Genomic DNA, 10,907 nt, shown 5'->3' with positions numbered 1-10,907 from the left:
TTATTCTCATGGTCCAGTGGGTCAGAAGTTTGGGCAGGGCACAGTGGGGATGGCTCATCTTTGCTTCGCAATGTCTGAGGTCTCAGCTGGGTTGGCTCAAATGGCTGGAGATAGCAAGGACAGCTTGACTGGGGTAACATGTCTGAGGCTTCAGTTATTCTCCACATAGAATTTGCTGGGGCTACCATGCCCAAAATGGCTCCTTCACTCACATGTCTGAAGTCTGGGCTGGTATAGCTGAAACAGCTGGGAATGACCAGCCTTGTTCTTTCTGTGTAGACTTTTCATGTGGCTTTAGCTTCTTACAGCATGGCAACAAGGTTCTGAGAGGAAGCATTCCAACAGTGAGAATTCTAAGAAATCCAGGCAAAAGTTGAAAGGTTTTTTATGACCTGGCCTCAGAAGTCCCGGGCTGTCACTTCTGCCATATTCTGTTGGTCAAACAAATCATTAAGTCCAGCTCATATCCAAGGGGAGGAGAATTAGACTTCATCGCTTGGTATGAGAAGCAGTGTATGTCTATAGGGAGAGATGGACTTAATGACAGCCATCTCAGGAACTATCCACCACAGTCCCCACCTCATCCCAGCCGCCACAATTCATGTCACTTTCATGGACTTGGCTTGAAGTCCAGGATGTCATATAAATTAGGTTCAGGTAGGAAATAGGTTTCCTTGTTTGTAACTCCTCTTGATCTGGACAACTGTGAATTAAAGAGACAAATGCCTGTCTTGGTCGTCCCCAAGACCACCCCTAGATTCAATAATTCACTAAGAGGAATCACTGGACTCAGCATATAGTCATAGTCATGGCTAAGATTTGTTACAACAAAAGGATACAGAGCAAAGTCAGCAAGAGGAAAAAGCATATGGGGACAATATCCAGAGAAAACCAGACACAAACTTCCAGAACCCTCTCCCAGTGGAATCACACAAGACATGCTTGAGTTGTGAAAACACATGTGAAATGTTGCCAGCCAGGAAAACTCATTAGAGATTCAATCTCCAGGGTTTTATTGAGGATTAGTCATATAGGCAGCCTCCACCTGGCATGTACATATATTGCAGACTCCCAGAAGGAAGGCAGGTGTGCAGCAGAAACCTTATTGTTTGTACAAACTGTTTAGGCATGGAGAGTCACTTTTATCAGTTAATGGTGGGAACCTTCCCAAAATCTAAGTTCCCAGTTGCTAGCCAAAGACCAAACTTATAGGCAGACTTTTCTAAGGATAAGCAGGGAGGCCTGCTATGTTAACTTTTTTTTGCACACTGCCAACATGTAACAGTGATATAATGACAGTAAAAATACAATAAACTCTCCCATTCAAAAAGGTAGAGGGAGGAAGGATGAGAAGCACATAGTAGTCACTGGTCCATAGCAATTCTGAAATCCATCTAGGTACATGTTTATAGTTTCTTCACCAAGGCCCAGTCCTGCTCCATGGGAGTGTTTCTCTGTGGTTCTTGGCTCTTCCCTTTGGTTTCTTGGCTCTGCATTTAGTTATTCTTCCTTTCCATAAGAAATAGCCTGTGTTTGCAAATGAGTTGCTTTCTTAGCCTGTTTCCTCTCCATATAAAGTTGGGTGCTCTGAAGCCTCTTTTCATTTTAAACTATCTCTGTTCTTTTCAATCCAAGTTGGTGGTGCTTTCACCAATACAGTTCTATTAAAAACATGTGGGTTTTCTATTAATAGTATTGCAGTTCACTATTAGACAAAAGCCACACCCCACAGTCTCTTAAAGACAATCTTTTCCTTGTACATAGAATTAAGGTACTCTGAGATAATGCTCTAAAAACTCTTTGAGCCTTTTTGTGTAGTTTGCAGTGCCTCTGAATCATACCCTTTAATCTTACAGCTGTTTCCTGAGCTGAAAAAAAAAAAGATGATTTTTTACTGAGGCCATATTTCATTTGAAGTATGCTTTATTTATTTATTTATTTATTTATTTTTACATTCTATGATGTGAAGCAGTTGGGAGGGAGGGGGAGAGGGGAAAGGGGAAGGAAATAGGATGGAAGGAGGAAGGAGGAGGGGTGGGGTTGAGGCTTGTGGCACTCCCCTCATTCCTACAGGGGAGAACGGGGGGCTTCCAGAGGGGGCTTGGTCATTGCTGAATGCAAATGTCAGGGGTGTGTGGCTAAAGCCCTAGCTCCCCACCACCTCAGCTTGGGAGCCCAGGGCATTTCTTGTGGCAGCTTGGTAGTCATCACTGGGCTGCTTGTGGGTGTTGGGGGAGCATAGCTGAGGCCCAAGGCCCTCCACTGCTCTGACCCAGGAGAGCCCAGGTGCTTACTGTGGTAGCTTGGTGGTTGTCTCTGGGCTGCTTGTAGGTGTCAGGGGGGTGTGGCAGAGGCCCATGGCCCCCCACTGCCACAGCTCAGGAGAGCCCTGGGCACTTCCTGCGGAGGCTCAGTGGTCATCCTGGGCTGCTTGTGTCTGTCAGGGGGTGTAACCAAGGCCCAAGGCCTCTGCCCTTGAGACTGGTTGTGGGTGTCAAGGGGCATTGCTGAGGCCCCCAGCTCTCCCCCCTCTCTGGCTTGATAGCCCAGGGGACTTCTGGTCCTTCTAGGTGTTATAGGTGTTCTTTGGTGATGTGAGACCTTTACTAGTTAATATCAAACTTTGTCTCTGGTTCTGGGTATTTTGTTTTTTCTTTCAGTTCTGTGTTGGGTTATTTGCTGTTCCCACCACTTAAACTCTGCACTGGAACTAATCTGTAGTCCTTTGCTTACTTCTAAAATGGGGGAAGTTCCTGTGGGGACCAGCACTTGAGCTCTGTGGTTGAGCTAAATTGTTGCTTTGCTGCTGATTCCAATGGAAGGCTTTCTGTGCAGCTCAGGTTTTAATGGTTGACTTTATAGGTACCTCTGGGTCTCATGAGAACCAGTACACCTGGGTTGTGTAGAAACTCTGGTCTGGGCCTGAGTCTTTCAGCAAACTGCATCCCTTGTAGTTCTATATTCCTGACCAGTCTCCACTGAGTGGTCCTATGCTGAATGGGGGCGCAGATCAGCTGTCTTTGCTGTGCCCCAGCGTTTCCCCAGTGGGCCTGTCTCCCCCACCACCTGCGCTCTAAGCACTTTCCATGGGATGAGCTGTGCACTGGTCCCTTGCAATGACTCACCGGCCTCTGAGTGGCTCCTTTTTTTTCAGTTGTTGTGGCTCCTTGCTCCTAAGTGGGTCCATGGGTACCCTATTAGTGGTCTTGTTTGCCTGGGGGCCACCAAGGCCTTCTTCTCCTCTGCTGCCTCCAAGCAACTTCATCTGAAGGGCACAGCTAAGGCTTTTGCCAGCTCTTGCTCCGTGTGCTCACCAGTGCCAGCCTGGAAGCGGCTAGGATTTAACATGGTTGGAGTAGTTTATTTTCTCTCATCCTGGCTTCTCCCACCTTCATGCACTCTGTAGGTCTCTCCTCCTCTTCCCCTGAGCTCTAGCTGCCCCAGCTTGGCTGTTGTTGCTTTTTAATAGTTGTAAACTGGTTGATCTGTGGGAGAGAGTGATGCTGGGGACTGTCTATTCTGCCATCTTGACCGGAAGCTGTATGCTGTATTTAATCTTTACTGTTGTGTCATTTCCTGCTGTGAGAGTCTTTTGGTGGTAGAGACAAGGAATCAGAAATAGCTTTATTTTTTAACTTAGCAAGTCTTGGCTTCTTTACATTCCCTCTAAATTCTGAAGACACCACTTGACAATTTCAACATTCTGATTGGAAATCTCCTTAATCAAATCCACAAGATTGTTAAAGTGCCTTTTCCATTTTTCATTACATACCCTTTCTATTTTTTTTTTACATTACTTCAGGCAACAGTGTTGTTAAACTTTCTGTCACTATATAACCTTTAATCTAACTGTATTAGTATGCTGGGGTATCATAACAAGGTACTACAAACTGGGTGCCTTAAACAACAGAACTGGCTGGCTTAAATAACAGAAATTTATCGCCTCACAATTCTGTAGGTTATATATTTAAAAAAATCAAAGTAAATGCAAAATAGCCTGATGAATAAAATATCAATATTTGAAACAAACAAACAAACAAACAAACAAAAAAGAAGTTCAAGATCAAGGTATTGGCAGGGTTGGTTCTGCCTAAGGGCTGTGAGGAAGAATCTGTTCCATGTCTTTCTTCTAGGTTCTAGTGGTTTTCTGGTAATCTTTGGTATTCCTTGGCTTGTAGACCCATGACTCTGCCTTCATGTTCACATGATGTTCCTCCTGTTCCTCCTCCAAATTTCCCCTTTTTAAAGGACATCAGTCATATTGGATTAAGGCCCATCCTAACGTCCTTAGTTTAACTGGATTACCTCTGTAAAGATACTATCTCCAAATAAGATCACATTTGAGGTACTGGGCATTCGGACTTCAACATACGAATTTTGGGTGAACACAATTCAACTCATAACACCAATCTTCAAAGACAATTCCCTCACTGTCTTTCAAGACTTCCCTTGAGGCTCTTTTAGCTTCTGACCGCCCCCTGTTGAAAGCCAATGACATATTTTTTTTGTTATAGCAGAATCTAAGTTCACCAATGTTAGTATATCATTTATGAGCTAATCAGGGAAGCAGCACCACGATATAATAAACGATGTACTACAAACTGGGTGCCTTAAACAACAGAACTGGCTGGCTTAAATAACAGAAATTTATCGCCTCACAATTCTGTAGGTTATATATTTAAAAAAATCAAAGTAAATGCAAAATAGCCTGATGAATAAAATATCAATATTTGAAACAAACAAACAAACAAACAAAAAAGAAGTTCAAGATCAAGGTATTGGCAGGGTTGGTTCTGCCTAAGGGCTGTGAGGAAGAATCTGTTCCATGTCTTTCTTCGTCATTTTTAGTGTTTTTCACAAAAGTATGTCTGTGACAGATTGGAAATAAAAATCCTGATCTTTCACCACAGATGGTTTGAAAAGCATTTGGTTTAGGATAAGATTTTCAAATGTTGATTTATGTCCCTTTGCCCCATAACATAACATTAGGTATTAAACTTTGAATAAAGAGAAAAGAGCATCATTTATAATTCTAGTATCTTAAGAAAACAGCTTGATGACACTGAATGATTAATAAGCTAAGGACTGGATAGTAGAACTGAAGTAGACATATTCTGTTTCCTGTTAAGGGCAGGTCCGTATGCTCTAGTGACCACTAAGTGGGAGCTGGTGTTGACAATCCTCATAAGAAAATTAGGAAGTATACGCAGGATTTGTGCCCAAATGAAGGTGAGCTATTGCCAAATTGAGATTTTTAAATCAGGGCAGGGTTTCAGGTCCTCAGTATCAGTCTTGCAAGATAAATATTACCACGCCTATTTTACATGTGAGGAAATGAAGCCTTCTATTTACTCATAGGTGAGCAAATGGGGAAGCCTGGATTCTACCCCATATTTGTGTGGTAGCCGCCTTCCAAGAGTGCCTGGTATTCATGCCCTTTTGCAGTTCCCCTCCCACAATAAATAGGGTTGACCTGAATAATAGATAAGGAGAACGTTGCAGAAATGATGGTGAATGACTTTCAAGGCTGGATCATAAAAGGCACTACCTTCTACCTTTCTCTTTTTTGGATCACTTGCTCTTGGGAAAGACAGCTGCCTACTGTAAGGACACTCAAGCAGCCTGTGGACAGGCTCACGTGGGGAAGAGCTGAGCCTTCTGTGAGCAATCAGTCAACATGAATGCAGCATCTTGAAAGTAGATTCTCTAGCACCAGCCTAGTCTTCAGATGACTACAGCCCCATATTTTGACTGTAACCTCATAAGAGACCTCAAGTCAGAACTATACAGCTAAATGGCTTCTAAATTTCACTCCCAGGGGCTAGCTGCTTAGCTCACTCGGCAGAACATGGTGCTGATAACACCAAAGTCAAGTGTTTGGAACCCTGTACCAGTCGGCTTCCAAAAAAAAAAAAAAATTGACTCAGAAAATATGAGATAATGTCTATTATTGCTTTAAGTTACTAAGTTTTGAGGTAATTGGTTATGCAGCAATAGACAACTAATATAATCTGTTAGATTCCAAAGCACAGCTTTTTCCATGACATCATGCTGCTTTAAAAATTTTTTGGATTGTGAGAATGGGGATTACAGAAGAAGTAGGAATTTAGAAGTTCAGAATGTCCTGGCCATGTGATTAAAAAAAGGCTTCGAAATATGTTTGGTGTTTCCAGATACTCAGAGAGAAGGAGTGTCATCTAGTGGTTAAGCTGAACCTTCAGAATTAGGAGAGTTTCTTTTTTGTCACTACCAGGGTCAGCTGAGTTGGCATGAGGAAATTAGTTTTTGCTGACTGGAAGACTTAGGCTGGGATTGGGGAAGATAAATGACAGAAACTGGATTCTAGCAGGGCAAGAAAAGTCCTGACACAAGGTGTTGAAGTGGGGTGTAACCCCCAGGGTTGTCACAGTGAGGGGCTGACTGTCTCTTAGCTTCTGCCCCTTCTCTTCAACTGGGCCATTTCTTTCTTCTGCCCCACCAGGTTCTCTTTTAACCTTAAATTCATTGAAGCAGCTCCTTTTTCTGCTCTTTCTAAATCCCCCTTCCTTATGATGATCTTTTCCTTTATTTAAAAAAGATAAGTGATATATGTGTGCATTTAGAAACTTAAAGTAAACAAAACCAAACTTTATCTGAGAACCACCTTTTGAAAACTCTTGGTATTCATTCTTCTCTCCATATTGTCCAGATTTGGTCTAGTATTGGAGAGGCACTGTGCTTGGTGACTTCATCAGATCAAAATCAGCCAGCAATAGTTATTATCTAGGATGCTAGCACTGAAAGAACCCTTCCAGAACACCTGGTGCACCCACGCTCTTTTCATGTGGAGAATTTGAAGCCCAAAGAGTTCAAGTGACCATTGTTAACAGATATTAATGAACAGCTACAATCAGGAGGACGTTCTTCTAGACTTGAATAAGCTCTTTTAAATAGTCCACCCATTCTGATTAGTAAGATGGGTGGAGTGATTAGCTGGGGTCCTCCCGGATTTCCTATTATGCAAGCACACAAACATCAGGGACAATAGCATTACCCAGGTCAAATCCTTCCTAAAATGTGAACTGACCCCTAACATCTGGGGGTTCGAAAGAAAAGGTTGCCGGACCCTCAGACTTCTAAACCTACCTTAAACCTCGACTCCGTTTCCCCGGGCCCCGTACAGAGTAAGCATCAATAAACGTTTGCGAAAGGACGAACCAACTTCCTCAGAGGTCCTTTACTGCTTCTCCTCCCCCTCTGCATCCTCCCCCACTTGGGACTACGTTAGCACGTGAGCCCTGTCGGGCCTCCTCAGACAGTGACTCCGTCCCCAGGGCAGACCCAGGGCTCCCCTTTCTACAGCGGTGCGCCAGCCAGGGCCGGGTAGGCTGCTCACCCCATCTCTCGCGCTTTTCCTCCGGATCGGGGGCATTTTTGGGGGGTGTTCGCGAGCTGGTCTGGGAAACTTTAGGGAGTCTCGTGGTGGTGGTGTTCACCGCCCCACCTAGGAGGGCAGAGGTGAACCTACCCGCGACCCCGCGCCCCAGCTGTAGCACGCGCGGCTCTGGGCGGGCGCAGAGTGGGCGGGGCCTGTCGGGGGCGGGGCCTGCCGTGGTCAGGTGACTGCGAGGCGGGCGGCGGCAGCCGAGGCCGAGGGGCGTCAGCGGCACCCAGGGGTCGGCGGAGCAGGCAGGGCAGGCGGGGCCGGCGGGTGCAGTCGGGGGAGCAGGGCCGCGGCCATGGGGGGCTTGAAGGATGAGCTGCTCAAGGCCATCTGGCACGCCTTCACCGCGCTCGACCTGGACCACAGCGGCAAGGTCTCCAAGTCCCAGCTCAAGGTGGGCGCCCCCGCGCCGATCCCCCGTCCGGCCGGCCGCGGCGCGCTCTCCACTTCCCTCGGGTGGCAGTCGGACCAGGCGGGCGGTGACCGCAGGAGGGGCGGGCTGGAATGCGGCCGGGCGGCCTGCTCGGGACGGAGGGGGCAGAGACCGGGAGCCGGCGCTTTCTTCTTCCCTTTTACCTTCGGGCCGTGCTGTCGGGCGGGTGTGTTAGTGCCCTCGGGTCTCCCAGTGAGCTGGGAAAGACTGGGGTGGGGTTTGTGGGGAGCGAGTCAGGTTCCCTGTTGGCGCGGGGGGCCCACAAAGTTTCTGACTCTGAGAAGGAGGTGGGACGCTCCCTTACACAGCCTTCCCAGAGTATCCACCTTACTCTGGGAGAGGAAGGGACTTGCCCAAAGTTCCTGGGCAGAGCCTTGTGCAGCCCACGGCCCCACACCGGGGCGGTCCTCAAGACGGCCCGCTGCACCCGAGGCGCCTGGGTCGTTCAGAGAAACGCCCCAGAGCCCGACTTCCAGCGTCCTCCTCCTTTGGGAGGCTTTGGCTATGAGGGACAATTTCCGACTTGTGAAGACCTCCCCGCCCAGCGTCTTCTGGTCTAGAACTAGTCAAGAGGGTGTGCTGTGTCCTGCAGGGACCTTAGTTCCGGTTGAGGAGCACTGACAGATCTTTCTGGCGCGCAGAGTCGTTATGGTGACTGCCAAAGACCCCGTCACTCAGAGTGTAAGGTATAAATAAAGGAATGCTTGTACACTCAGTAACCCCAAGCAAGGAAAGTGGCACTCAGCCAGGAGAAATTGGCAGCTTCTTGAAAGTATAAAATATAGAAACAGACAAGAAGAGCCATTCACAGGCGTTTTTAAATATACACATTTTGGATCTGAATGTCTGGTTTTCTTAGCCTCTTCTGGGAATCAATTTCTGGAGGTTGGATTTGCTTTGTGTATTTTTTGTGGTCATCAGTTGGTTCTCGTGAGCAGAGGCTTTTATGGCAGTAGGGCTTAGCATCCCCCCTTGTCTTCCTTTTGCCCTCCTCTTTTTCTCATCCATAGAATCATAGTCTGGAAGGGTCCATGGAGATTATCTTATTAATTTTTATTTTACTTTATATTTTTAAAATTATCATACAGTAAAATTGACTTTTTGGTGTATAGTTCTATGAGTTTAAACACGTGTGGGTTTCATCAGTTTCGTCATCCCCAAAACCTTCCTCATCCCAAAAAGCCTCCTCAGGCTGACCTTGCCCCCAGCTGCTGATAAACACTGATCTGTTCTAACTGTTATAGTTTTGCCTTTTCCACAGTGTTACGTAGGCGGACTCTCATAGTGTGTAACCTTTTGAAACTTGCTTCTTTTACTCAGCATAATGCCTTAGAAATTCAGCCATCTTGTCATGTGTATCAATATAATTCTTTTTGTTGCTAAGTAATATTCCATCATAAGGATGTGCCATAGTTTATCCATTCATCCTTGAAGGTTTATGTAATTTCCAGTTTCTGGTGATTATGAATAGCTATATTTTACTTTTTAACGTTTTAACTTTTAACTTACCTATACCACTATGTTTAAAGTGGGTTTCTTGTAGATAGTGTGTAGCTGGGTCTTGTTTTTTATTGATTCTGACAATCTCTGTCTTTTAATTGGTATGTTTAGAACATTTACATTTAATGTAATTATTACCTTGGATCGATTTAAGGCTACCATTTAATTATTTGGTTTCTATTTTTTTTAGTTTTTTGTTCTTCTGTTTCTCCTTTCCTTCCTTCTTTTGGATTATTTGGATATATTTTAGTGTGCCATTTTAATACTGAGCTTTTGACTCTATTTCTTTGTGTAGTTTTTTTAATGGTTGCTCTAGGAATTACAATATCCATACATAACTTTTCATAGTCTATTTAGGAATAGTATTTTACCACTTTAAGATGAATGTAGAAACCTTGTCAACATATAGGTCCATTTACCCTCCCTGCTTTATGTTGTAATTGTCATATTTATTAATATACATACATTGAAAACCCCAACAGACAATGCTAATTTTTGTTTTCAATCACCATTTCTATTTTAAAGATCTTTTTTTTTTTTTTGTCTTTTGTCTTTTTCCGTGTCCGGCAACGGATCGCAACCCTCAGTGTTGCCCCCGTACCGGACCGGGGACCAGCAATGGGATCGCAACCCTCAGTGTTGCTCCCGCGCCTCGCTCAGCCAGTGAGAGGGAACCGGTCTTTATGTGGGATCCGAACCCTCGGGCAGGAGCGCCGCCACGCTTCCCAAGCGGCACACTATCCAGTGCGCCACCGGGCCGGCCCCTATTTTAAAGATCTTAAGAGAAGAATAGTTTGTTCTTTTTTCCTAGGTCTTCCTAGACTACCCATTTATTTTATGGATATGGTATGTGAAACTTCTGCCATGTTTAGCGATTTGTGCAAAGTCACAGTTGTAGGCATAGCTAAGTCTAGAACTAAGATTTTCACATTTTTGAGTCAAAGTTTCTTCATTTTCTTCTTTTTCAATTGATGGCATTAAAGAGATGTTTTCCTATTGCTTTTGTTGTACTCCATTCAAACTTGTCTTTGTGTTTGTTTATAAGCAAAAGTGTCCAGAGGATTCTTGACAGCAGGCTTGGAAGGAAGTGTTAAATTTCAGTTCACAGCTTTCACTCACAAGATGTTGATAGGCAAATTTGTGATTTTATTTTGTCTCTCCCTTGTCTTTGTAAGAGACATTGGGTTTGATTCATTTCTGTTCATTTTGCCAGTGTTTGTGGAATTGAAAATATTACAAAATATTAAAGATTTTCTATTCAAGTCTCTTTGTGTTTAACTCTGATGTTCAGTGTTAGTTGGATAGTAGAGTTTTTGCCTTAATTTGTTCACTCATTCATTCATGCAGTAATCTTTTGTGTGTCTACTGTATGTAAGGTACCATGTAATTTAATACACTGGTTAGTATTTTTAGGTTTTTAAGAGTTAGTATCTTCTTGGAGGAAATATGTAATTGATCTGTTAGGAACAGATTAAAATATACATATCCAAAATGATGGTTAAAATTTATCACTTTGGAAAGCTATATGGGTATTCTAAAATATTTCTGACA

General features: G+C 44.4%; 1 protein-coding gene across 1 annotated transcript in view; it reads left to right on the top strand.

Moving 5' to 3' along the window:
- Window positions 1-7,631: 7,631 nt before the first annotated feature.
- Window positions 7,632-10,907, top strand: part of SWAP70 (SWAP switching B-cell complex 70kDa subunit) — a 75,227-nt gene continuing 71,951 nt past the window's right edge. Inside the window, exon 1 of the mRNA XM_008576128.1 lies at window positions 7,632-7,817. Within this exon, the coding sequence (XP_008574350.1) occupies window positions 7,719-7,817 (99 nt within the window). The 5' untranslated portion in view covers window positions 7,632-7,718. The remainder of the gene's footprint in view (window positions 7,818-10,907) is intronic.

The sequence above is a fragment of the Galeopterus variegatus genome, unplaced genomic scaffold, assembly GCF_000696425.1.
Source record: "Galeopterus variegatus unplaced genomic scaffold, G_variegatus-3.0.2 Scaffold1297, whole genome shotgun sequence".
In the NCBI taxonomy this organism is placed as follows: domain Eukaryota; kingdom Metazoa; phylum Chordata; class Mammalia; order Dermoptera; family Cynocephalidae; genus Galeopterus; species Galeopterus variegatus.
The sequence above is the reverse complement of the archived record's forward strand: the minus strand, read 5'-3'. Positions and strand labels throughout refer to the sequence as shown.